At 41.3% G+C, this 26,726-nt stretch overlaps 1 protein-coding gene across 1 annotated transcript in view; it reads left to right on the plus strand.

Moving 5' to 3' along the window:
* FGF9 (fibroblast growth factor 9) overlaps positions 1-24,220 on the plus strand; it is a 33,543-nt gene extending 9,323 nt beyond the window's left edge. Inside the window, exons 2-3 of the mRNA XM_008692136.2 lie at positions 252-355; positions 20,823-24,220. Of these exons, the coding sequence (XP_008690358.1) occupies positions 252-355; positions 20,823-21,068 (350 nt within the window). The 3' untranslated portion in view covers positions 21,069-24,220. The remainder of the gene's footprint in view (positions 1-251; positions 356-20,822) is intronic.
* Positions 24,221-26,726: the final 2,506 nt, after the last annotated feature.

Consider the following 26,726-nt stretch of genomic DNA (forward strand, 5'->3'; position numbering starts at 1 on the left):
CATTTTTAAAATGTTTCGTTATGAGTTGTGTTGGTAAGTATTTTTGTATCATTATTATAAGATGGAGTTTAGCTGAAAAATCAGTTCTTTTAGGAAGTGGTTTTAAGAGAAGAAACTTCTTTAATGAGTGTGAGATTATCCAAGTTGGGAACTGGGCTCAGTGTCCTCTCAAAAAGTCCTAGGGATGCTGAGACTAAGGAATTGCTCTATGCTCTGACCTGTCTTTTGCCCTCTGCCATTTTGTCTCATAGGCATTCTGGAATTTATCAGTATAGCAGTGGGCCTGGTCAGCATTCGAGGCGTGGACAGTGGACTCTACCTCGGGATGAATGAGAAGGGGGAGCTGTATGGATCAGTAAGTACTGGGAGAGACTTTGCCAATCTTTATGCCTCACATCTGATTTGAACTGCATTTTCTCTAGATTATAAATATCTAGAAATGAAACTGAGTCTGTTTGGAGAGAGTGTAAGTTCTTGCTTTTTGAGAAAAAGCGTTTTGTTTTTATTTATAGATATCAGCCCTGGATCTTCACTAGACCAAAGTTTCTAAGAAATTGCTTTATTTTTATGCCAAACCATTTCATTATCAAGTAAATAAAAAATTCACAAGTGTGAAAAATCCCATCTTCTTGTATTGAATGGAAGTTATTTTTGAAATGAATCGAAATGATCTCCTAAGCTTTGCAAAGCAGTGTAATTAAAACTAGAAATAGACAACTGTGCAGTGAGTATAAACCCTTTCTCTGAGCTACATAAGACTTTCATTATGTAGAGAGACAAGGGAGATGGAAATTATTGTCAGATATTCTTGTATGTGAATAAGAATATAGAAATATTATAATTATTTGCAAGTATTATGAGTTTCTTTTTTTTTCCCCCTGTCTCACTTCTCATCTCTCCTGGGTTGTAAGCTCCTTGCAGGAGGAAGTGAAGAAGTGTTTATTATAGCCATAAGTTACCAGGTGCTTTTCCATGTGCTCAGGGACAGCAGCGAATGAGACAAAGTCCCTGCTTCTGCTTTGAGAGAAGGGGACTGACTTTACATCTTTGTTATCTCTTTACTTGTGCTACCAACCAGAATTTCTAAAACACAGTGCATGCTACACAGTAGGAATTGATATATTATTGCTAAATGTATGTGTGTGAATCAAATTATTAGTTACTATAGACTAACTTGAGTTTTTAACAAAAAGCTTGTAGTGAAATCAGCCTTTAGTTTTTCCTTGCCATTATTGGTGGCCAAATGAGAATTTAATCCACGTTACCTACACAGGAGAACTTTGATTAGAATCTATAAAAAGTTGAAAATTAAAGAAAACTCAGAATGGGAGACGAAATGAGGGGCATTTTCACATATAATTAGGAGAAACATTTTCTAGATCTACTCCTTTCCTGCGCACATGTTAGTAAATATATGTGCACACACACAGGCAAGGGGTGGATTAGTGTCAAACTTTTACTCAGACCCTCCAGATACAATAAATGGCCTGTGTAATTTGAATATAGCACACACCAGGGTGCGAGATTGGTTTTTCTGCCTTGGTAAAATTTGAATCTAGATTGATTGATTTTGTTAGCTATTTAAGTCTCTTTTAAAAAAGTGCTGCTTTGAGAGAATAGATTATTTTAAAGTACGTTTTTAAGCATAGGATTGGGTTTAGCTTTTTGAACACAGTTTGTGCTTTAGATAAAGTTATCTACTGCCTAAATGTTCTTTGTCGGCACTTTTAAGTGCAAAGCTACAAGGTATAAGGAAGCTTTCACGCTATTATTATTATTGTTGTTGTTGTTATTATTATTGTTAGAGAGTGAGACAGGGAGGAGAGAGAGGCGGAGGGAGAGGGAGAAGGAGAGATCTTAAGCAGGCTCCACACCCAGCACAGAGCCCAACCTCAGGACGCTAAGGTCATGACCTGAGCCGAAATCAAGAGTCTGATGCTTCACTGATTGAGCCACCCAGGCGCCCCTGCTTTCATACTTTTAAAACATAAAATGGTGTTCTCCTTTTGTCACCCCCTCAATTTTTTTCACTTTTAGGTATATAAAGATTTAATTTATGGATTAAGTTAAATTGGCCACAGTTAAACTCGACAAACCGCTTCTCGTGTGTAGGGCACAATCCAACGGTTAGTGGGTGGAAGGTTCCATGGTTAATCACTATGGTCTCCAGACTTTTTTGATCACATGGTACCACCAAAACAATTTTTTTGAGTATGAGTCTCAACAGTGTATACTTAATTCCTTAAAGGTTCTATATCTAAAATATAGTTCTATAGATTGTTTTATTTTATAAAACTCATATTAAGGTAAACATTTTAAAAGGTTGTGACAAATGAGTAAACACAAACAGAGGCCATTTTTGTTCGCCGCTCCATGGACCACCTTGCACACCCCTGCAGAGTCCCCTCCCCTGGAGAAAGATGACCAGTCTTTCAGATGAAATCACCAGCATGACAGCCTCCCGCAGTTTATCAGTTGACAAGGAGAGTGGTGGAACTTTGTGTTCAGCACAGTGGCCTCTATGTTTGTTGTCCAGCTGAGCCTCTTCTCCCTGTCTGGACTCTTCCGATGACTTCTTGCTCATCTCTCCTCTCTGGCTGCTCCCCTGCCTTTGTGTGCTCCCGTCTGCAGCACAGAGTGAGGGCTCTGGAAGGTATCCTGAATGTAGACCCAGTGATTATCAGTGACAGTACTGCCCGAAATGGTGGCCAGGTGGCAGAAGTTGGAGAACCCCATCTTGGCATGTTTTCTGGGAAGCCCAACTGCCTNNGCTTTTTGAGCACACAGAGTGTGTGGCTGGGAGGACGCTTCCCACCTCCACTGCTGCATGGCTACGAAGCCCCACAGTTCCAATCACAGAGCCCCAGCTAGGCGGAGGGGCGAGTCTGAGAAAAGGCCTCCGTTTCCTCCTGTGCTTGAGAAATGCGCAGTGTCTCACGTGAAGAGTATCTTCAGGCGTGGAAACTGCTCGGAGGAAAGTATAATGAGTGCTTTTCCAAATTGTGATTTCCTTTGTGGAAGAGTATCTCCAGCGCCTTCTCTGTATCCAGCTTCTCCCCCTGTCGCGTCCATTCTCCACACTCACAGGAGAATTACCTTTCAGAACTCACATATGAGTGTCACTTCTCAGTGTGGATCCCTTCAAACGCTTCAAATGCATTCCCTTTGAAGGCAAATGCCCGTGTGCTTTATCCTAGCCCGCGGTACTTTTCACCAACCACTTTGCCTGCCGCTGCACCTCGTAGGTGCTCAATAAACACTTGTTGGATTGAAATGAACTAACCATTGTGATTTATTTTGATGCTTCATGAAACACATGGGTGTGGAGCTCACTGTATCTGCTTGTGTGGTCAGGGGTACTTAGAACTTGGCTGCAAGGGAGAATCCGCCTCTTCCATTCCCACGCTGAATTGGACTGTGATATGTCGTCCCTGGTGTGTCCAGCCCAAGGGGGATGGGGCTGGGGCTGGAAAGAGATAGTGTAGTGGTGAAAGCATGGCAACAGGAGTCAGGAGACTTGAGCTCTCGTTCTGTCTCTGCCGCTAGTGAGGTGCTGGGCCCTCATTCTCCTCAAATGTGAGATGAATAGCTTGACTTCGATGTCTGGAGTGTCTTTTCCTACTCTGGATCTCAAGAATTTATGCTTTGGATTTTTTAGGCTTTACTCCTGAGTCTTGTCTGCCTCATGCATGATGTTCTCTACGTACACAAAGTGTTTATGCAGCGAGATCTTTTTGCCTCTTATGTACAGAGCCGGGAAGATGGTTTCTGGGTAGCCAGATGGTTTTCCTTTTGGATGTACCTAAGGCAGGAGGGGGGATTGAAGATGGGATCTGCGCTCCTCTGTGGCTAGGAATCACATTTCCCATCGGGTTTGTGGTTATCGCATCTGGTGTGGCAGTGGACATGAGGAGTGACCAAAACAGTATGTTTTCATTGTGATGAGATTGGGAGAAGGAAAGAAAAGAAATAGGCAATGATTCTATTATTAAATACAGTTGACCCTTGAACAACCTATTTTTGAACTGTGTGGGTCCACTTCCAGGCAGGTTTTTTTTCCCCCAATAAATACAGTACAATACTGTAAATGTATTTTCTCTTCCTTGCGATTTTCTTAACATTGTCTTTTCTTTAGCTAACTTTATTGTTAAGGCTATAGTATGTAACACATATAACATACAAAATATGTGTTAATTGTTCATGTTATCAGAAGGCTTCCAGGCAATAGTAGGCTATTAGTAGTTCAGTTTGGGGGGAGTCAAAAGTTATATGCAGATTTTTGACTGTGCAGGGGGTCAGTGCCCCTAACCTCTGCATTGTTCAAGGGTCAACTGTACACTGAAAATTGTAGCTTAAAGAATTTTTACCTATATGAAGTTGTGTAAAGCTCAGTAAACTAAAGTGGAGAAGTTCCTAAACATTGGGGAAAACTTGAGAAGACTTATCTTATTATGAAAGAAGGTAAATAGGAGATCTGGGGAAATAGCAGATTTCCCTTCAAAAAGTAAAGCAAAATACAGCAAATACTAATTTAAAATGTATTTTGGGATAAATTTTCTCCTCTCATCTATGTAATTCTTTTGTTTCCAAGTTTGTGTTAGGAATGTATCTAAAAGCCCAGAGGTGAATGGGGTCATATTTCTTCAGAAAAATGCGTGGAATTCTGGTACTCTATTAGAATGTGGCAATAGGAAAAACCATATTGCTGGTGTGTATCATAATATGATTTAAGGACAACCTGAAAAATTCTCGCTCTGGGTGGAGTTTGATTCTCATATTTATGTGTTAATTCACCCCCGCATCGATTACTTCTTTGCTCATTCATTCACAAACATTTATACCCACTATGTGCCTAGCACTGTGCTGAGTGCATACCAGTACGACAAGGATCTCACAATCTGGTAGGAGAAATATATTTATAAATAATTCAGTGCAATGTGAAGTGCACTATAGTAGGGAAACACAAATATCTTGGGGGTCCAAAAGAGTGTTTAAATAACTGCTTGAGGAAATTGGGTGGTAACGTTTAAACTGGACATTGAGGGATGAATAGGAGTCTGAGAAAAGGCAGGGCAGGCAAGTTAGGGCACATGTGCTTTCAAATGTAAAGATTAGAGTACCCTGCCTGAGTCAGGGTACTCTGTCTGTTAGGGTACAACCTAACAGACAGGGTGTTAGGTTGTGCGCTTGTGCGTGCACACACACACACACATACACTCATACACATACGCATACACGCACACACATACACACACACATACACATACACAAACACACATACACACACATACACATACACTCACACACACATACACACATATACACACACACATACACACATATACACACACACACACACATACACACATACACACACACACACACACACACACACTTGGCCAGAAGATTATAGTTTATTAGAGTATTAGTTTACATTTGTCACTTTTGTTCTTATCAAGGAGACTAGAAGTAAGGCTTGGATAGTTACTTTTGGAGTCTTACTCTAACTTTTCTGAATGTTACCAAGATACTTTATTTTTTTAAAAAAGATTTTATTTATTTATCTGTCAGAGAGAGAGAGCACACAAGCAGGGGGAAGGGGCAGAGGGAAAAGGAGACTGTCCATGGAGCAGGGAGCCCATTCAGGGCTCGACCCCGGGATCCTGGGATCATGACCTGAGCTGAAGGCAGATGCTTCACCCACTGAGCCACCCAGGCGCCCCTGTTATCAAGATACTTTAAAGCATCAAGAATAATTGACTAAAGTAAATATCTCTTTTAAAAAAATGCCATGAAAAAATTAATCTCCTTCAAGGAGGTTGCAGTTAATGAAAGATATTTCACCTTTTCATTGAAAGGTAGCACAATCATTGAAATGGCAGTGATACAGGAAAGTAGAGCATAGAATCTGTAAAAGCGATGCAAAAAGATGACGTGCACATTGCGGGGTTGTATCCCTGTTACAGCACTTAATTTTTTCTGTTCAGAATTTTAATTCCTGGTGGTCTTTTCCACTAGACTAAATTTCTAGGAGTCAGATTCTCTGTCTTTACAACCTTTCTGTTTTTTAAAGGCCCGGCAGTACACGTTCTGTGCAGTCGACATATGGTCAGTGTAGAGCGTGCCTACGACCTGCATAGATGCAGAGCCTCGCTGTATCTGGGCACCGGGTGTCAGTTGCACTGCCTCGTATGTGGCTGCCTACTTACGGAGTCCTCTTCTTCCTTACTTAAAGACCCAGACCTTGTCGATGGCAGAGTGATTCATGCCTAGTTCTTGCAGTCCTCAGACCAGTGCTTTGGAAGCTGACCATCATCCTGATGGAGATTTTTATAAAACATGTGTTTCCTAGTAGATTTGGTTGTTATGTTTCCAGAGACATGATTGGGCCGTGGTTTATATGAATCCATGTAATAACAAGGTGCGATGGATTTTTGACTGTTTCCTATGCACATATACTTAAAAAAAAATACATTGGTTGGGGCAGTTGTCTCTACTGGGTTAGAGGTATGTGAGTCAAAGAATTTCCCTTGCCAGGTGTCTCCATGGTGTGGGGTTGAGGGGGAGAGACCCTGTAGACCCACCTGTCCCAGACTGAAGGAATATATCAATCTCTTTAAGAGGAAAAAACAAAGTATCGCAGATCCTTTGAAGCCCATACTGATTTAAATGATTGTGACTATGTCATTGGAACATGAACCAACACAAACTTCTTATACTTCTTTAGCAGCTCCAATTCGAAACAGATTAATGTTAAAATTTACACTAAAGTCTAAGACCAATAAAATCCCGATGGGCGTGATTGATTTGGTGTGATGGAAGAGGTTATCCTTCTGAGGCTAAGATGCTGCTTCACTGTCAGTGTGGCCCTAAAGCTTTTTAAAGCTGAGCCCTCCTGTTCCTTGGAGCACCTCGGGAAGACAGTTGTCCCCCTACTACCCAAGTCTTCCTATTCTAATTCCTGGGGACCAAATGATGTGCTAGTTTTGTCTTTTTCTTTTGCTATTAGTCCTGATGGTGAAAGTAGCACTCGTTAGCATTACTTAGCACAAATACATTCTTGGGTGGCCATATCTGGTTACAGGTGGTCATCTGGAGGGTCCAGAATAGCCTTAAAACAATCCCTTTGCTTTTTCATGAAATGAAAAGACCAGGCGAAAACATTCATGTAGAAAACTTGCAGTCCTCCAAATTAGGTCCTTTGTCTTCCAGGGGTCTGCAGATGCCAGTGTTGAAAATATCCCATCACAGCAGGTGTGAAGTCCGGCAAGGAGGCTTAGTGGTATGCTGGAGAGGCAGCTTGACCCCGGCAATGTACCGAGGCCTTCTTGTCTCCATTGGGCATTCTGCATTGGCAATCGTGAGCAACTTTTGAGCGAGCAGAATAAGCTAGTGTGTTTGTGGAACAGGATACCATACCAAATGGCAAGGCACCACTCAACTTAGCCATTTGTCAGTGTGGTTTGTCAGTTCAGATTACTTTGATGGTAGATGTTTAGGCATGTTCTGTAGGTAGTCTCCAAAGAATGTAATTCGTATAAAGGAAGTGAAAAAGGTCATTTGTTTAGTAATCTACTTGATAGCAGTATGCTGTGGAAATAGGTGGTTGTAAACGGATGCTTCGGGAAAAAGAGCATTGCCTTATACTGCATAAGTACATTGCCAATTTTCAAAGGATTGAGTAATAATTCCTTGATGATAAAGAAGGCAGCACCTCAGAAGAGCATCTTCTACTGTATTATTTGGTTTAGTTCATACACTGTCCTTGTTTTAGAGATGGGGAGAGTGAGGGTTTAGTGGCTTATTGGCTTACTCAAGGTCACATAGATAGTGACAAATTACGATTTGAATGTAGGTGAATGAATAAACTTTGTCTGAAACATATGCATAAGAATTGCCATCCACTTTTGTGAATACAAAATAATTTTACCAGAATTAACCATGTATTAGAGAAGGATTTAGTATTTGCTTTACAGATAGGATTTTGGAACATTTTTTCCCTTTCTAGTAGCCTGGTTTTTATTTTGTGGTTGGTTTGTTTCCTTAGCATCTGTACCGATGGCTGTTAGTTCATGGAAAATCATCTTTTAACAAATAGATCTATTTGTTTATTTAATTTTAGTTAAGTATATGTTGTTTAGTGGATTAGCTTTACTGATTTACTGAGACATGTTTAAAACATCCCATATTAGCAATGACCAAAGTCCCAGAACACAGGTCTGGAGACTTTAAAGGCCGTGGAAAGGATTCAGTTTTAATCATTAATAGCTCAGGAGATTGCTTTCATCTCCTCTGGAGGAGGATGGTCCTGGGTACCAGGCAACATGCTCAGAAATGGTCTTCGTTCCAGCTCAGGAGTCTCACAGTGGAATCTTCCTCATGACAGGTGCAGGCTTCACACGATTGCTTCTGTCTTCCTGCCCTCAGTTTTACTCATACTCCCTGCTCCACACTGCTGCTTCAGTGTCTGCTAGAGAAGGCTGAGGAGGAAGGCTGGAGAGCGTGGTTGTTTCTTGGGCCAGGGCCTCCACTGGCACCCAGTTCATCTGTGTCCCTGCTAGAATCCCGTTTCGTAAAGGGGAGCTCCATGGAGGCAGGGACTTTGTTACTTTTGTTTCCTATGGCACTGCTAGTACTTAAAACAGTGTCTTGCATGCAGTTGGCAATATATTCGTCAGTGGGATCCCAAATCACCTGTTTCTTTCTTTTTTTTTATTTTTTATTTTTTAAAGATTTTATTTATTTATTTGACAGAGATAGAGACAGCCAGCGAGAGAGGGAACACTAGCAGGGGGAGTGGGAGAGGAAGAAGCAGGCTCTTAGCAGAGGAGCCCGATGTGGGGCTCGATCCCAGAACGCCGGGATCACGCTCTGAGCTGAAGGCAGACACTTAACCGCTGTGCCACCCAGGCGCCCCTCTTTTTTTTTTTTTTTTTTTAAAGAAGACCCTGCTGATCCTGGCTCCTAAGCACCTAATTCATGAAGATTAGAAGGGTTGATGTACAGACCAGAGGGTTCCTGACTGGTTTGTGTATAAGGCTCCCTTTTTGATAAAAAATGTTAGGAGTCCCACAGAATAGAAATTGTGCTTGTGCCTTTTTTTTTTTTTAATTTATTTATCTATTTCTCAGGGAGAGAGAGAGAGAACACAAGCAGGGGGAGTGGCAGGCAGAGGGAGAAGCAGACTCCCTGCTGCCCCCCCCCCCCCCCAATGTGGGAATTGATCCTAGGACCCTGGGATCATTATCTGAGCCAAAGGCAACTGCTTACCTGACTGAGCACCCAGGCATCCCCCCCAGCCTTTTTTTTTTTTTTTAAGATCTATTTATTTCTTTGAAAGGTGGGTGGTATGGGCAGAGGGAAAGGGAGAGAGAGAGAATCTCAAGCAGACTCCCCACGGAGTACGGAGCCCAAGGAGGAGCTTGACCTCATAACGCTGAGATCAAGACCTGAGCCAAAATCAGGAGTAGGAGGGCTTAACCAACTGGGCCACCCAGGGGCCCCTGTGTTTATGTCTTTTGATTGAAAAAAATACATTATGACAAAAACTGAATTCATTAACATTGTAAAATGAATTTGTTACAGAGCAGTTCACATATACATTTGAAAGGAGCAGCATATCTGTGCAATGACTATTTCACTTACATAGTTGACTGGCAATGCTGACTAATGGTTTTCTTGTCCTGAGCCTCCTGGCACTCATGAAATCTTGTAAATTGGAGAACGTGAGGACCACCAAGAGAAAACAACACTGGGGATGCCGGAGGCACAAGCTGATCGCCTCCACGTGCCCCCTGCTTCTTCCACTCCTCACTTACCTGCTCCTTTCCCTCTCCTGTCCTCCGTCTCACCTCTCCAGCATCACCTCTCGGTTCAGAATGGATTGTTGGTCACACAGAACCTGAACTCCTCCTCACTGGAGCTTGTTTCACAGACACGTTCCGAACTGTAGAGCCTTTTGCTTCTCTTTTAAGTTTATCAGTCTCTCCAGTTCCTTGAATTAGTGATGCCGGACAGGCTGATCAGAGTTGGGTCAGTCTCACTCATTCACGCTTTCACTCCCGCATTTGCTCACTCACTCACTCACTCACTCAGACACACACTCACACCCTTACTGGCTCATACCCTCAACTCACTTGCTCACACACTCACACCTCACTCATTCACACCCTCATTTGCTCACACACTCACTTGGTCACACCCTCACACCTTCACTCACTCACATCCTCACTTGCTTACACACTCACTCACTCACTCACTCACACCCTTACACCCTCACACCTTAACTGGTTGATGCCTTCACTCATTCACACACTCACTCACACACTCACACCCTCACTCACACCCTCACTTGCTCACACACCTGCTCACACTTTCATTTGTTCACACCTTCACTCACACCCTCACTCACATCCTCACTCACTTACATACTCACTCCCTCACACCTTCGCTGGCACATGCCTTCACTCACACACTCAGTGGCTCATACCTTCACTTGCTCACATCCTCACTCGCTCACACAGCCACTTACTTGCTAACACTAACACCCGCACTCACTCACATCCTCACTCACTTGCTTACACACTCACTTACACCCTCACTCCATAATACCTTCATTGGCTCACACCTTCACTCACACACTCACACCCTTATTCAGACTCACTTGCTCACACCCTCACTTGTTCACACTCTCACTTGCTCACCACTGACTCACTCCTCTATTTACTCACACACACCCTCACTCACTCACACTCTCACGTCTCTCTACTTACACCCTCAGTCTTTCCTGCTGGCTTTCACGAAACCAACAAGAATCACTGATACCACCTACTGCTAACACATGCTGGTACTGGCTAGGAGCTGCAGAAACACCTGCTCCTCATTATTTACAGATTGTATATTTGCAAATTCTGTCTACTTACTAAATGTCCTTGTGACCCTGAGATCATTACTGGTGGCACGGTCATTTGCAGACATTCAAGGAGAAGCAGAAGGGAATGGCCTGCTGGGCACGTTTCCCGCAGGGGTCCTGCCAGGTGATGCTCTGCCTTCTTGCTTCACTCACACTATGAACAAGTGTCCTTCGGGGGATCTATTTAGTGCCACGTTTTTCCTTTCTGTGCTTTTTGTTAGTGATTTTACTGTTTAAAATGCCCCCCAAGCATAGTGCTGAAGTGCTGTCTGGTGTTTCTAAAGGGAGCACACCAGATAAATGAGATAGTCTCGTGTGAGCGTGAGCCACGGTGCTGTTAGTGGTGAGTTCACTGTTAATGAATCTACAACATTAACTTCAATAGAAAACCACAAAAAACAAGCTTATGTATTGATTGTTTGACCTAAGTGTTATGACTGACTTGCGTGGAACCTAACCCTGTGTTTCTCTTGGGAGCAGGGCGTCAGTATTCGCATCAGCGTTCGCAGTGGCTTTAGAGAACAGAACTACTGCGAATAATGGGATCAACTGTACATACAAATGCAAATGGTACTTCCTCTGCTGGGTGAGCTTAGAACTGGACCAAGAACTGGCAACTTTGTGGGCAGTGGGATATATACAAACCAAGAATTATAATTTGGTCTGATACTTGTTATGATAGAATTATGTACAAAAAGGGCTCAGGGAACTTAGAGAAGAGAGCTTAATTCCAGGGTAGGAGAGAACTTCAGGATTATTCACAGAGGAGGTGGAGAAAAATAGGCAGGTGTCCTGAAGAGAGGAAGGCTTGTGCGAAGGCAACTTTGCTGCAGGGTTCAGAAATGTGGTGGCTGCTGGATGTATCCTAATTCTATTATCTTTACTTTGGTTCCCCCTGCCATGGTCCTGTCTCTGCTTCTGCCAGAGGCTACACTGCTGACATTTGGAGCCTCTTTTCCTGTCATTATCATCAGCCGTGGCATGGGAGGTGCCCTCGAGCCTCACAAAGAAAGCTGCCTCCCACCCCAAGCCAAGGGGGAGCTGCTACCCTGAGGGCAGCTACAGTGGTGGCCGGGACACCTCATCCCTCCTACAGCCCCCCACCCCCCATGCCAGGGGCTGACTTGTACTTGTGCACAGACATCATTTCTCAGTCTGTTGACCTGGTACACCTCAGCGGCATCCTAACAGGTGTCTGAGAAAAATGTCTGCATTCCTGACACCCCTGCTGCGGAGGGCTCCCCGTCAGGATTAAAAGGTTATGGTGTTAAGTGGGAGAGACACATACAGAGTTGTCTTCCTTTGTCCTCTTTATAAATGCTTAAAATCCTGACAGAAATTGAGCCCCTCTTTTCTTATTGTTTTTTTTTTTTTTGGTGTGTATTGTAATTCATTGACATCTCCATCGTGATTTGCTTTTCCTTTGTAATGAAGTGCTCAAAGCTCAATGCCGTATTCCAAGAACAGACTTGCCAAGGTCAAACCAAAGACATCCTTTTCCCTGTGGTGCATGATGTGACTGCTTTGCATGGAATGATTTTTGCCCATTTAGCTGCCGTGTTGCATTGTATGTTCTCACGTAATTGCTGTCCACCCTCGGCTCTAGATTTCATCCTTCCATCCATTTTCTGCCTGAATTGCTATGTTTCAGATAATTTTCTCTTGGCTGTGTTAACTTGGCCTGTATTCTTTTTCTTTCTCTATCTTTCAAGTTGATTTTCAGTTTGCAATGTTTTGATGGAATGTTGAAGCCTGTACTTGCATTTGGAACGGTTCGAAGTTGGAGGCAAAACACGGAAACACAAGACTTAGCATCCCAGCTCTATTGCTCACTTGCTGTGCGACCTTGGGCAGTCTACTCAAACTTGCTGAGCTGTAACTGTGAAACAGGGCTAATAACAGCCGCATCACAGCATTGCTGTGAGGATTAGAGGAGACGAAGCCCATAAAACAGCCAGCACACTGCTTGGCTCGCAGGGGCTCGTTAGTACAGGCTTGTTGCCTTAGCATTTTTCGTGGATGGGCGTGGCAGTGGTGGAGCGCTGCCCGGGTACAGCCTCTCATACTCCGTACTGGATGCGAGATGCGCAGAAAGTGTGTTTCTCGCAAGTCTGAATTCTGGAATGAAGATGTATGACATAGTCTATGAAAATCAATATAAATTGCCTTCATTCCTGCATCCCTTGAATCATATGTTAAAGTGTTAACCATAAAGCCTTGCTTCAAGATTAAATTTAGATACTTTATTTTTCTATGTAGCTCATTATTATTTTATCCACGTAAAGAAGTTTCTTTCCTTGGGATTGAATTTGCTTTTGTATTATTGTAATTCTTTTTTTCTAATGTTCACATATTAGTGGATTCACCAGGCTGTCACAGCACCCGAAATGTCTACCATCAGAATTGGTTTTCCAGGATTAAAGCACTGTTTTAAAAAAGGATCCATATCAGCATATGAATTTGGTTTTGGAGCAATGGAATTATTAGTTGATGGTATTAGCCCTGATTACTGTTGGAAGTGGGTTGTTCCACTCTAGCAGAGAGAGGGGCCCTGAGAGAGTTAGACACAGTCTCCTGCGTGTTACAAAGGGGAAGGAACAGCAGCGCCGGTCACTTTCTAAGAGAGCAGGGCCATTTATATATCACAAGTCCAGGGGTGGGAGGAAAAGTTTGGTTCCAGAGAAATCTGGGCTGGCATGAGTATAGATGGAGCTAGGAGCTGGGGACCCAAGAAGTAGGGGGGATGCCAGAGACAGGCTTTATCTACCTTGCTATTTTACGTAGGGTTTCTCTGTGGGCTTTGGGTGGCAATGGGGGTGTCAGGGCCCATGAGCATTTGCTGGGGGTGTTGAGAAGTTTAAGAGTTCTGGTATTATTTGTCTTCAGTGTTGCATTTTGTCTGCCTTACGCATGCATCCAGCTTTCCCGGTGGGTTTGAGTGCTCTATGACATTGCTGACTTTTTGTTTTCTTGCAAGACTTGGTTTTTCTCCCAAGTAAGTTCTCCAAGGGAGAACTTACAATGTAGGGTTTGTGGGTCAGGCAGGCATTCGTTAATGAGCCATGCTTCTGGTGGGCAAGATGGCGAAGAGGTCAGTGGAAAGTTCCAAAGTGCAAGGACGTAGTAGGCAGGACACCTTCCAGGATGGGATCATCCTGATGGTCTTCCAGGGAGAAGAAAGAAGGGGCCCCTTGTGCCAAAGTGATGTCTTCTTCCTTGTCCTCATTTCTTCCTTGAAATAGCAGCCTCATTCCCTTGGCTGCTTCTGGAAGCATTAATTCAGTCTGCATTTCTGATCAGCTCTCCCCACCCTCTCCGCAGTGGGCTTTCCCTATTTTCCTCCACTGCAGTTTCTTTTTCCATTTCCTGTTCAGTATGTCCTTCCAGAGTTCTTGTGGATAGCTCTGCTTTCCCCATTTTGATGTTCCAAGACTGAATCACTAGAATCTTAGACTCAAAGAGACCTTAGGAATGTCTTAGTCCAGTTCCCTCATTTTACAGATAAGGAAATTGAGGCCAAGGATTATTAATCAACCTGCCCACTGTTCCCAGATTGTGTGTGTGTGTGTGTTTGTGATGAAGTTTGGCATTCCTTTAGGTAAGGAAATTCCACGAATCTTTTAGATCTTCAAAAATAATTTTTGGGCTTCTACTGTCATTGCATTGGTTCATTTTTCGATTTCGCTTAATTTTATTTCTACAAACCAAGTTCTTGATGTAACCCATTTTGTCTATCATAGAAAACCTTTGGCACATTTTCATTTTCCGAATCCCTATGGTTTATCCGATGGCTCTCATGGAAAGAAAGTAGTTGGATTCAATTGTCTTTGTCTTTTTGGATCCCTTATTTCCTTCGTTTCCCCTCCCAGCTGTTCAGCTTTAGGGGTTTCCGCCATCGTGTGTCTGTCAGATTCTTCCGGGGCGTTCCCTCTGCTCTGGGCTCTTCCGTCTTGCACTCTGCACCGTGAGGTCTCTTCAGCCTTTGCAGGTCTTTGATATATATTTTAAGTGGTCGCTGGATGACCTGCTGCTCTTACCAAATCATCATCTAACGTAAGAAATGTTACATGTGATTTCTTTTTACTCTGGTGTTCTAAGATCCTAAAAGGAGTTTCATGAATTTTTCCTGTAAGGTTCTTAGTGGAAGCATTAAGTGTGCATTGTCTACAAGGGACACAAGGAACAGTATTTCTTAAAGTGAATACTGGACTACTCAAATTGAATACTGTGTACCTGGAGCAAGGTTTTCTTTCCCCTGCGGGACTCATCTTTGGAAATGGATTACAAGTTGACAAGCTAATATGATTTGCTGAACAAATATCTACGTCTAGAGGCGGTTTCTAAGGAAGGCCCCTGAATCGTCTAGCCTGTCTGTGGCAGGTTCTGTCCTTGGTAACATCGTTGCTGCCGCAAGGCCGGTGAGCGCACAGCATAGGAGTGTCCATGTGTCCCTGGATTGAGACTGGACCCCGACCTTTGAATCCCCAAATGCCCAAGTAAGCTGCTTTCGGAAAGAAGGTAGTTTGTGTTTGTTTTGTTTACTGTTTAGTGGGGAAGAAGTGGAGAGAATGTCGGAATTCTTAATTTTCTCTATATTTTGATGAGACCAAATGAAAAATTGCCTGCCTCCTTGCTTCATTTTGTTTACATTGACCAGGCACAACTGATTCAGTTGTTCCCACAATTCCAGGATCATGGATATGAAAGCAGACCCATCCGGAATAGTGGGGATTTGAAAGGGTTTTGAAAGATGGGGTACAGTGAGCCATATCGAGGGCACAAGGGGGTTGACCTTGAATTGGAGTCTAATAAAATAAGAAATAGTGCCCTCTTGCCTATTCTCCTCTGTGTTTGTTGCTTTCTTTCTATTTGGGGACTTCTCCCGGGAGAAAAATGTTAGAAGACCTGGGTCCTTATTAATGGTCCTTTAGTCATTATATTTAATCACCCCAATCCTTGCAACAACTCCCATTAAGACTTTACTGCTAGATTATTAATGAGGAAGTGTACATCTGTACGAGTAATTGTGGTTCAGGGAGGTTTAAATACCATGACTGTAATAAATGGAAGATATGAGAATGAGTGATTACATCAAACCATTAACTTACAAAATGTTTGGGAACTCTACTATCAAGTTAGTTTCTGTATAGTCGCTGACCTCGGACTTACGGATTGGGCTAGTTTGTGCAACTAGTTTAAGTGACCCAATGAGCTGAATAAATGCAACCATTTTGGGTAGTGTGGTTAAAGCTACACCATATATATTTATAAATAAACATTAATATGTTAATATATAGATATAAATATGGAAATAATGTTTTAAAATGGCAGCACGACATGAGCCTATATGTTTTCCATGAGTACTGTTGAGCCTCAAATTTTGAAAAATTCTGATTTCAGTTTTTAAGTGGTATAGATATGAATTGGGCATAATAATGCCCATGTGGATTACACATTTTCCAATTGTCTAATATTTTAAAGTGGTGTCTATATGAGTTTATGTCTTATAACATTCCTAAGCATTCTCTAGGGTGTGCTGTAATTTTCACATTATTATCTCATTCTTTGGTTTTAATAGGATTCGTAAAAGTTTTGAAGTTTTAATTTTAGTTTTTCCCACTGCTTAGAATTTGATGATATAAAATGAAAAGAGGTTTCCATAGTTGCTAACATTCACCAGATTTTGTTCCAAAGCATGGACTTTAGTAGATTTTTGAATTAAATCCACATTCTCCACCCAAGCCTAGTGATATAATCCAACAGTTCAAAGATAGGTATGCCATAAACAGCTATAGTTAAATAATCTAAAAAAAAATTAAAACATGGAAATACAATAAAACAAGAATTGATCACTTTATAGTGGAATACTCTATAAACTGTCTGCATTGGAAACATGTGGTGAGTTTTAAAACATCTGAGTTCTATAATTCTAAAGTGTATAGTTGATTTGAAGGCAGAAACTTTTTTTCCTCTTCTACATATATAGAAGAATATAGGCCAGTATGTTTTTGCTGTCCCAATTTTCTCTCGTTTGCTTATTTTTAATTTAGAAAAATCACTGCGGAGTACAAATACATAAGCATAGTCACCTTGACTAAGTGTTTTGTCACTGAGTTCTAAAGTGTGATCATAAAGAGAGTAATTCTGTAAATCTTGCTATTTTATTTGTCTGTCCAAAGCAAAAGTCACGCATTAATATAATCCCCAGTAAGAGGAAGAAATTATTTAAAAGCATATACATGGCATAAAAAAGTAACAGGGTCTTTAATTTTTAATGATCGTTTTAATTTTTAAGGTATGTCAGTTTATCTGAGTAGCATTACACTAATTGTGTCATAATTACAGGAGCTGAAATGTAGCAGCACTTTTGCAATGTAATGTCTGTACAATCTCATTTAACTTGTTAACTGAAGTCAGAAACCCTTCCGTGTAGGAGGCAATTGAACTCTTAACCATCACAAAAAGTGCTGGCTATAGGTGATGCTGTTTTAAATGGAATAATTCACTTTATCTTCTGGGTTGCCTAGAAAGTTCTATAATGTGTAAGTAAAAAATGCTATAATAGCCTGGTAGGGGGAATAGAGCAGTATTTTCTGAGCAGTGAAAAGGCTAGTTCAGTTTCTTAGCTTATAACTTTTTTTTAAAAAGTTTTTTTATAAACTAAAAAAAAAACCCTACAAAACATATACAATGAGAATCTTTTCATAAATTCTGAAAACAAATGTGTTCCCTTGTTAGATTGTGATGTCCCAACCACTTTAGAATTTTGTTCATAATCTCTACATATTCCTCCTGCAAAGTGAATAGTGTTTTCTAACAATTACATTTTGTTAAGGTAAAGACGAAAGGAAGCATATATGAGTCTTAGAATAACAGTTGCTTCATGTGATTCCTGAGCATGGTCTGTGAGCCCTAGCCTTTCCCCTGCACAGCCCTCTCTAGTGCCTGGTCCTTTGGAAACAGCACCAGAAGCCTCCCTGGAGGAGGGGGTCTGGAGGAATTACAGTGCTTAGTGAAAAGCAAAGAAACCCAGAAGGGACTGGTCTCCAGGGTGTGGTGCTTCTAGTAGGGCTCCTGGAAACTTCTTGCTCAAGTGGCTTCATTCCCATAATAACGAGATCCAGTGGCATAGACCAGGGGCAAGTCATTTCACATCTGGGTCTCACTGTCCCATGTATTTAACAGGACAAGTTGTATTAGCTGTTTTCAAAGTTCTCCCAGTTGTGAGAGGTTAGGACGTTAACATAACGTCAACAAACGCCCTTGTTTATGGAGGGCTTCCTCTGTGCCAGGCATGGTCTCCGACTGTGTATTTGTAATAGCCCCGTCTCAAGATACTAACCTGCTTTAAAGGTGAAGTTACCAAGGCTTGTGAGGTTAAGTACGTGGTCATAAATGTCCCACAGCTAGTGAAGGGCGCAGCTGGGATCTGCATGGGCCCTTGAAGCCACAGCTGGGCTCTTCACCAGCGTGCAAACTACCTGTGTTCTGCTGAGGTGGCGTGTCTGTGTTTCTAACCCAACAAAGGCCATTGTATTATAGGTATGGTAGCTCTATAAAGCAAACAGGAACCGTACATAACTCATGGTTCCAAAAGGAGAAAGAAGTGTTCTATTTTTTAGGTAAAACGTCTGTCAGGTGATAAGATTTCCTGCTGAGAAAAAGAAAGCTTAATTTGAATTAGTTTTTCATGTTTTTTGAGGAACTAAAGGTTCAGCATACAGTTCCATATGCTGGTTCATTTTATTAGTTAAAAAAACAAAAACAAAAACATTATTTGTTTAGAAAATTAATCACAGCAAACTCAAACCAGACATTTTTAGCCAGGAATAATCTTGTCTGTGAGGAGAATATTTATTATACAGATGGAAGTAGAGACTAAAATAGCTGGTAATGTCTTTAACACACTATTTTTATTTCGTCAGTCTTAATAGAGATGAAAGCGAGATCACACGCAGCCTCATCCTCGGGCGCAGGGGAGGGTAGAGGCTGTGTTCTCTCAGAAGAATGCGCCTCTAGGTTTCCGTGTGGAGCGAGGGGAAGGGCTGCCTCTCCACTGCCCACCCCCTCCTCCCGAAGGTGGAGCATCTCCTGGCACCCCGATGCTGTCACCCAGCTGAGGGGGGGGGGGCCGCGGATGACTTCTCACTCCTCGCAATTCATTTTGTCCCTGCAAACCCGGCATCAGCCTTCCAAAGTTTCCCCATCATTTCTGTCCTTGACAGACGCATTGTTTTTTCTTTTTGCTTTGCCGTATTTGATTTAAGTTAAACTTGTTCAGTGAGATAATATTGTGTCACCAACCCCTTCAGGGCTTGGAAGAGCACCCATCAGGAGGTGCAGGCAGGTCTTGTGTGCTTTGGAGTGGGTGTGAAGCTTTCAGTTCATGAAAGAAGTAGGGGAGCCGGCCTGACATTGGACTGTGGATTTTGTCAAATTCTCTCCCTTCCTCCCTTTACTCTCCTGACTTACTCCATTGCGAGGACACAGTAGATGCTGCCCAGCTGCTGTCTGTGAGCTCAGGGTACTGAATTGTGTCTCAGGTGTGTGCACGTAAGAAGGACATCCGTACTGTGGTGATGTCTAGTTTGCCGTCCTCTGGGTCTGAATGTCAGAAATGGAAGAACGTCAAATGCCCTTATCTGTTCTGCTGTTTTAGGTCAGTGCATGGACATGTGTTGTTTTTTGGTTTGTTTTCTTATTTATGTAAGGTGCCAGATGGGCAAGAGCAAGGGGAGTATTTTTCAAGGTCATTTTGTGTTCATTTTTTTAAAAGTACCGCTGAGGAAGGTATTGATTGATTTGAAAAGTTGTGGCCTAGTGATGAGGAGAGCAAAGAGGCCGTTCAGTCCCAGTTGCCTTGTTTCTCCCGGGGACAGCTTTTGTGACTTGGGTGTGCTCTTGGTTTTGGGATGGGACGTGTGTGTTGTTTTTGGTCGTGACTACTGCCCATGAGACGCATGGCTGCAGGAGCCCTGGGTTGTGGGGTTGAATGGGACCTAGAGTTTCATGAAGCTCAAGTGGAGGGAGAGGTGCGACACACCTGTGACAGTGTGGAACCTTTGAACTTTGGGAATGTAGGAGTAAGTACAGCTTTTCTCTTGGTAACTCTGTGCCCGAGAATGGGGCTTTTTAAGTTGGGGGCTCTTTCTGTCTGAATTCAAGGATGTAGGAGGGCTACAACAATTGTTTTTACTTCTTTGTATTCAGGAAGACTCAGTCACATGGAAAGCTTCTATCTTGAAATGTGGACCATGGATTAACTGCATCAGAATTTCCCCAAGGGCCTGTTAAAACTGCATATTTCCAGACTTTCTGGATCAGAATTTTAAAGGATTGGAGATGACAAATTTGCATTTTAAAGAAGCATCCCAGGTGATTCTTTTGTAACCCTGAAGTCTGAAAAGCATTCTTATGGAGTAATAAGTAAACTCTCAGAAGATATCTGACCTCGGTGCTAATGTTGAGAATGTTGGTCTACACTGCAAGTACTTTAAAAAGCATATATTAAGATGAGGCAGTTATTATCTAAACTTTTGGCTTCAGCTAAAGTTCTCCCTCACAGGATGGTCACCGTCCTAATTGCTGCAGTAGAAGTGGGAACAACTCATAGCATTGGTTGTCCTTTGTCTCTCTGGGTCATTCAAATAATTGGCATACGCAAAAATCTAACTAGAAAACGTTTGGCATCTTTTGCACTTCAGTAAGCATGAAAAACAATTAGAATGTAGTTAAATTTATACAGTCAGGCACTTTTTGCAAAATACGTCACAATGGGTAAAATGGGTTAAAATCAGTATTTTCTCACCAGAGTTATATTGTGTCGCAATGGAATATTGCTTTAAATACAGAAAGTAGCTATTTTTCAAAACACTTATTTGTTTGTTTGTTTGTTTGTTTGTTTTAACAGGAAAAACTAACCCAAGAGTGTGTATTCAGAGAACAGTTTGAAGAAAACTGGTATAACACATACTCCTCGAATCTATATAAACACGTGGACACTGGAAGGCGATACTATGTTGCATTAAATAAAGACGGGACCCCAAGAGAAGGAACGAGGACTAAACGGCACCAGAAATTCACACATTTTTTACCTAGACCAGTGGACCCTGACAAAGTACCTGAACTATATAAGGATATTCTAAGCCAAAGTTGACAAAGACAATTTCTTCACTTGAGCCCTTAAAAAAGTAACCACTATAAAGGTTTCACGCGGTGGGTTCTTACTGATTAGCTGTGTCATCACACCAGCTCCACTGTTGCCAAACTTTGCCGCATGTTTAATGTATGATGGAGGCTTGGATGGGAACATGGTGTTTTTGTTCTGCACTTACAGGCTGGTCCTCCTGGAGGACGGCCGCTGCCCACTTGCTGGATTTATGGTGAGAGGAGGAGAGGGAGACTGAGCGGGGGTGTGAGTGTGTGTGGATGAGTAGCAGGGGAGGTGGAAGAGCGAAGCAGAAGCAGAGAGGACCGCGGCCTGATGCATGCTGGGATTTAGACGCGCTTTTACATTTTTGATCAGTTGTACTTCATCTTGTATCAGCACAGCTGCCATTCTTCGACTCATCAGGATTTTGGCTGGTGGCCTGCGCAAGGGTACGCTGCATTTTCAAAGGCATGGAGGGTGCAGTCTTACTTAAAAGACTTTTTCAGTTAATGCTCACTGGTGCCATCCCGGTGAATTTAAAGCAAAGACCTCTTAGTAAAAAAAAAAAAAAAAAAAAAAAAAAAGAAAAAAAAGAAAAAAAAAGAAAAAAAAGAAAAAAAAGAGGAAAAAAAGTTAAATTTATTTATAGAAATTCCAAAGGCAACATTTTATTTATTTTATATATTTATTTATTATATAGAGTTTATTTTTAATGAAATATGTACAGGCCAGATAGGCATTTTGGAAGCTTTAGGCTCTGTAAGCATTAAATGGCAAAGTCCGCTACGAACCTGTGGTAAATTCATGCAAGTAAATATAACGGTGCATGGATATGAGAAATTCTAATGACCCTCATGTACTAAAGGCGACAATCTCTTTTGTGCCCGTATTATTGTAAACTTATGCACATCATTCATGACACTGAGTATTCACTCTTCAGACTGCTTGTTTCATAGCTTATCCCAGAGGATTAAAGAAAAACTGGGTCTCAAACTTTTATTCTGTGTCTGTAATATTTCCTCTCTCATAAGTGACTTATTCCATCATTGTAACTTCACGGTTGGAAAATATAAGGGTTGGTATATATCCTACGTGTTTAAATCTATTGCAGAATATACCAAAGCTGAACAATAACTATGCTCTTATTTTAGTTGATCTCCAGGACAACAGGACTAACATCAAACATTGTACTGATTTAGAATCTTCAAAAAGAAAAAAAAAAAAGCTTACATAGCACAGATTTAAAAAAAAATTTTTTTTTTTAAGGGACAAGAGTCAGATTAAACAGGATCATTCTTGGAGACTTTTTATTTGTGCACTTGGCTATCAAATATGACATTATACAAGCACCATAGGGGTCATTGTAACATCTTTTATAGAAAATTGCTTTTGGTGTGAACTGTCATAATACATGGGAATAGCACCCTTCAAGTAAAACTTGCAAAACGAAACTAATAAATCTTCATCAATAATAACAAAGAGGGAAAGTATTATACTTGTTGACTGTGTTTTGTTTTTAAAAATGGTCCTCACAAGCGCTCAATTTTTTTAGAGGGGAGGTTACTATATAGAATATCTTTTACAAGGCTTTTATAACATTTTATGCTGAAAAGCGTAAGAATACATATTTCTTTAGTAGCAATAATTTTGGAACTTGCCCTTGGGCGAGGAAGACTATTTCTTACTATATACTAAGGAGAAAAGAGCCAAATTCTTAAAGCAATATTTAAGAAAAAGGAATTTATAACAAATTCTCATACCACATATAACACTTTCTAGCCAGTTATGTTGGGAAATTGAAAGTGACAGTTCAAAAATGTGTTGGGATTTATGTAACTAATTTTAAAATTTAATATTCCAACTTTGTTTTGCTCTGATGCACATTCTTTATGAAAAATAAAAGTATGTCACTGTTGAGTTAAAGCTGTTTTGAAGTGGAAGCGCATGACTTATTGCCATGAGCACATGTGGCCCTTCTATAGTCCAAGTTTGAGTATGTAGCAGAGCCCTCCTGCTGACGTGCATTAAGGAAAAACTAAGTCTAACGTTTGGAATTAAGAAATATTTGGGGGGAGGGGACAGAAGCAATGTAAAATAGTTGATTTATGATAAACTCAGAATGTCCTCTTCATTTATTTTCTTGGGTTTTTTTTTTTTTTACTTTCAAGACTGAAAGTAAAAATTCCAAGATGTAGTATTCTTATTTATTACTTAACCCTTCGCTGCTGCTAAAATGTGCACATATTCAGACTTTAGTTTTTCCAAAAGGCATTTGATATTTTTGGCTGAAAACATTAAACATCTGACCACAGGGAAGAAGCAAGTTTCTAGGATGTCATAGGTACAATACTTAGCACTGAAGAAATGGGTTTTAGGAGTTAGCCAAAAGTAATCTTGAAGTAGCATGAGATGCTAGATAATCGGCCTAAACGAAAGCAACCAATTTGTGAAAAAGATTAAAATCTCCATGCATTCCTAGAAAATGCTACTTTAACATCTACTTTTGGAGTGATTTTGTTTTGGTACCTTTTTCTTTTTCTTTTTCTTTCTTTCTTTCTTTTTTTTTTAAAGAAAAAATGTTATATGCTTTTGGCAATGGATACAATAAACTGTAATGGTCTGTAAATAAATAAATATTGACTTATGCAATTTATGTAAATAAGTGTTCTGGGAGAGTAGATGGCTCAGGGTTTTGGCGTGGGCATTGTCCTGTTGGGCGTTAGAGCGAGTGGGTTTGCCTCCGGTTCTTGTCGTAAGAGACCCGAAGCCCATTGGATGGCAGCTCTGAGCCACTGTGGAATGGGTGGTTCCAGTTTTCACAAACAGATGCTCAGATAGCCAAACCACTGTCTTATTGGTGCCAGCACTTGCACCTTGGTCAGAGACTTAACGGGCACGGACTGAACCACCCTCCCATCTGTCATGTGAACGTCCCCAGGCAGTGTGAAGGACATGCCAGGTCAGTGTTGAGGAATCTGTCCCTGCCAGGTCCTGTGTTGTAGATAAATGAATGGCTTTAGTTTATGGTGTTTTCCTTCTATTTCATCTCATTAACACTACAACATTGTGTTATTTACTTGATAATCTGTAATTGTATGTAAATACATACAGGATTATGTAATTTGTGTAAATACATAATTACAGACTTTTGAAAACTGGTATTTTTTACTTGATGTCCATTTTGGAGCTGCTTCAGATTATGTGCCTACATGAACCAATGGAATTTTAAAAACATGCTCTCCTTGCTCTTACAGCTGTTGCGTGTGTGTTGAGGGGATGGGGGGTGTGGGGGCTGGAGGGGCAGGAACAAACATATCCAGATGTCTTTTCTTTTCTGTAAGCATTAGATGAAGAAATGAATGATCTGGGATAAAGATTTATGAACTCACAGCAAGCAAAACGCAGTGTGTGCACACATTTACGTGGATGGGTGATTGGACAAAGGCATATCGTTTGAGGTCAAATTCTGTTTGCTGTATCATTTGACCTTGAAATTTAGATCCATTGTTTGTGGTCACTTGCACGAAAGAGCAATGAAATCGCAGGGGTGGGGAAATATGCCGGATGGATTCAAAAGGTGTGTGAGCCACCCGGCCCCCCAGGTGTGTGTGTGTGTACATGAGCTATATATGCCACATAATGCCCGGTGGGTCTGTCCATAGACGTTTCACATTTTACAGTTGATATTTTATTGTTAAAAGTGGAAGGGGGAGGGATTATGAGAATAAACAATGCCTACCTCCTTCAGCATGTAGCCCCAAATTCTGGGATTCAGCTTTGCACCATGGCCCTGGACACAACAGGTGTGATCACCAAAGTGTGAACAGTGGCTGGGAGTGTGATTTCTACCTTTTACTTACAGTGTGCTTTGGTGAATGCTTTCTCTTAGGTCTGTAGGAGAATTTTGTCCCCAGTTTTCGTAAGATAAAATGGATATGCATCATCGTATAAGTTTAAAGTGTACAGCATAATGATTTTACTTACATCACCACAATAACTTTAGTTAACATCCATCATCTACAAGCATTTTTTTGATGTAACATTTTCTTCACCAGACAGGATTATGTGGAAATAAGAAATAACCTCTTGTTATGTTTTCTTTGGAAAGAAAGTGAAAATGAGTATTCTTAATGTGTATTCTCCCTCTTGCTTCTACGCTGGTTTAGTCATCAGGTTGAGAGACATTTGGCTCTAAGGTTGGATGATTATTGTGACGGCTACCAGGGAGGCAAATGAAACACCAAAGTGAGGTCTCTTTGTTATTTTGGTTAATGGTCAAAGAAAATTCTTAGAGTTGTTATTACCACCAATTACATTCCATCTGATATCTTGGAAAACATTTTTAAAACTTAAAATTTTAATTGAAAAAAATTGTAGGCATACCAAATATCTCAATAGCCCTTCACAAGCTGCACTTCTAACTGGCTCCTTCCCCCCCCACCCCGGCCTTTCTGAGGATCCTTCTACTGATATATGCATTCTTGGTTATGATTTTCATTGTTATTAGTGGACTTAGCCAGAAACATTTGATACTGGGAACTAAAGAGTTAAAAAGTGTAATGAAGACATTCGAAGGTGAACAATTGGTCCTGCCCTCCTCACATAGAGGAAGGATAAGCATTATTGATGGTGTTCATGGTCCAGCTTTGAGACACTTATTTTTAAAAACATTCATGCAGGCTTTTTCCTAACCATTTTGTGGGATGTTGCGAAACATTCTGTAAGCCACCTGGCTGTTGCCTCTGGCTTCTAGTGTATGCATATGTACAGGCTAAATGACAGCTTTGTGAGATTTTTGTTTCCGACTAATGAAAAGAAGGCTTTTCCTAGTCTGTGCCAATATTAGAATTATAACTCTTCTTTTAGAAGGAAGCCATACTCTGAACATCTCTTTACTCTGTGGTTCCCTCTATTTTTCTTTTCCTTCCCTGCCCCCCCACCCCCTTCCTTTGTTTTATTGTACAGAGCAATGAATAGACCCAATTCCTGATGGCACACAAAGAATTTCAACAAACAGGCATCCTGGTATATTGGATGAACGCATGGTAAGGAAGGTACCAGGGGCTGTGGGGCATAGTGTGCCCAGTACAGACTTACGGCTGGTGACGTCTAAGGTGAAATGTGAAAAATGATAGGAGGTACAGAAAAGATAGTTGTAGTCACTGGCATTCTAATTGGGTCGAAAAAGTGCTTTGTACTTGGAGAATTTAGACTCATCATATCTTTTACTGATGTTTCCTGGGTGCCTGTGATTGACTGAGCCTAAGGATGTAAAAAATGCTGGCTGACTATCCAGTGTTGGTCTTGGAGGGTTTCCTAACCCTTGTGGAGGGGCATTGGTTCATGAAGATGACCAGAATCAGTTTTTGAATTGGAGGCCATGCTCAGAATGTTCTTTTGCTGGTTACTGTTGGTTTTTATCCAGAGGAAGGTGACTCTACTTGTTTTTGTTCATATTACTCACTTCAGTTTTCCCCCTCACATTTGCCTTACATCACAGGCAAAACCCACAACATAATAGCGATGAAAATATAGGATAATAAAAGAGGCACAATATAACATAATTTTTAAAAAAGGTTGAGAGAGAGAGAGAGAGAGAGAGAATGGGGTGGGGAGGGGCAGAGGGAGAGGGAGAGGAAGAGAAGCTCACGTAGACTCCCTGCT

This window comes from Ursus maritimus, unplaced genomic scaffold (genome assembly GCF_017311325.1).
Source record: "Ursus maritimus isolate PB19 unplaced genomic scaffold, ASM1731132v1 scaffold_10, whole genome shotgun sequence".
NCBI classification, from domain to species: domain Eukaryota; kingdom Metazoa; phylum Chordata; class Mammalia; order Carnivora; family Ursidae; genus Ursus; species Ursus maritimus.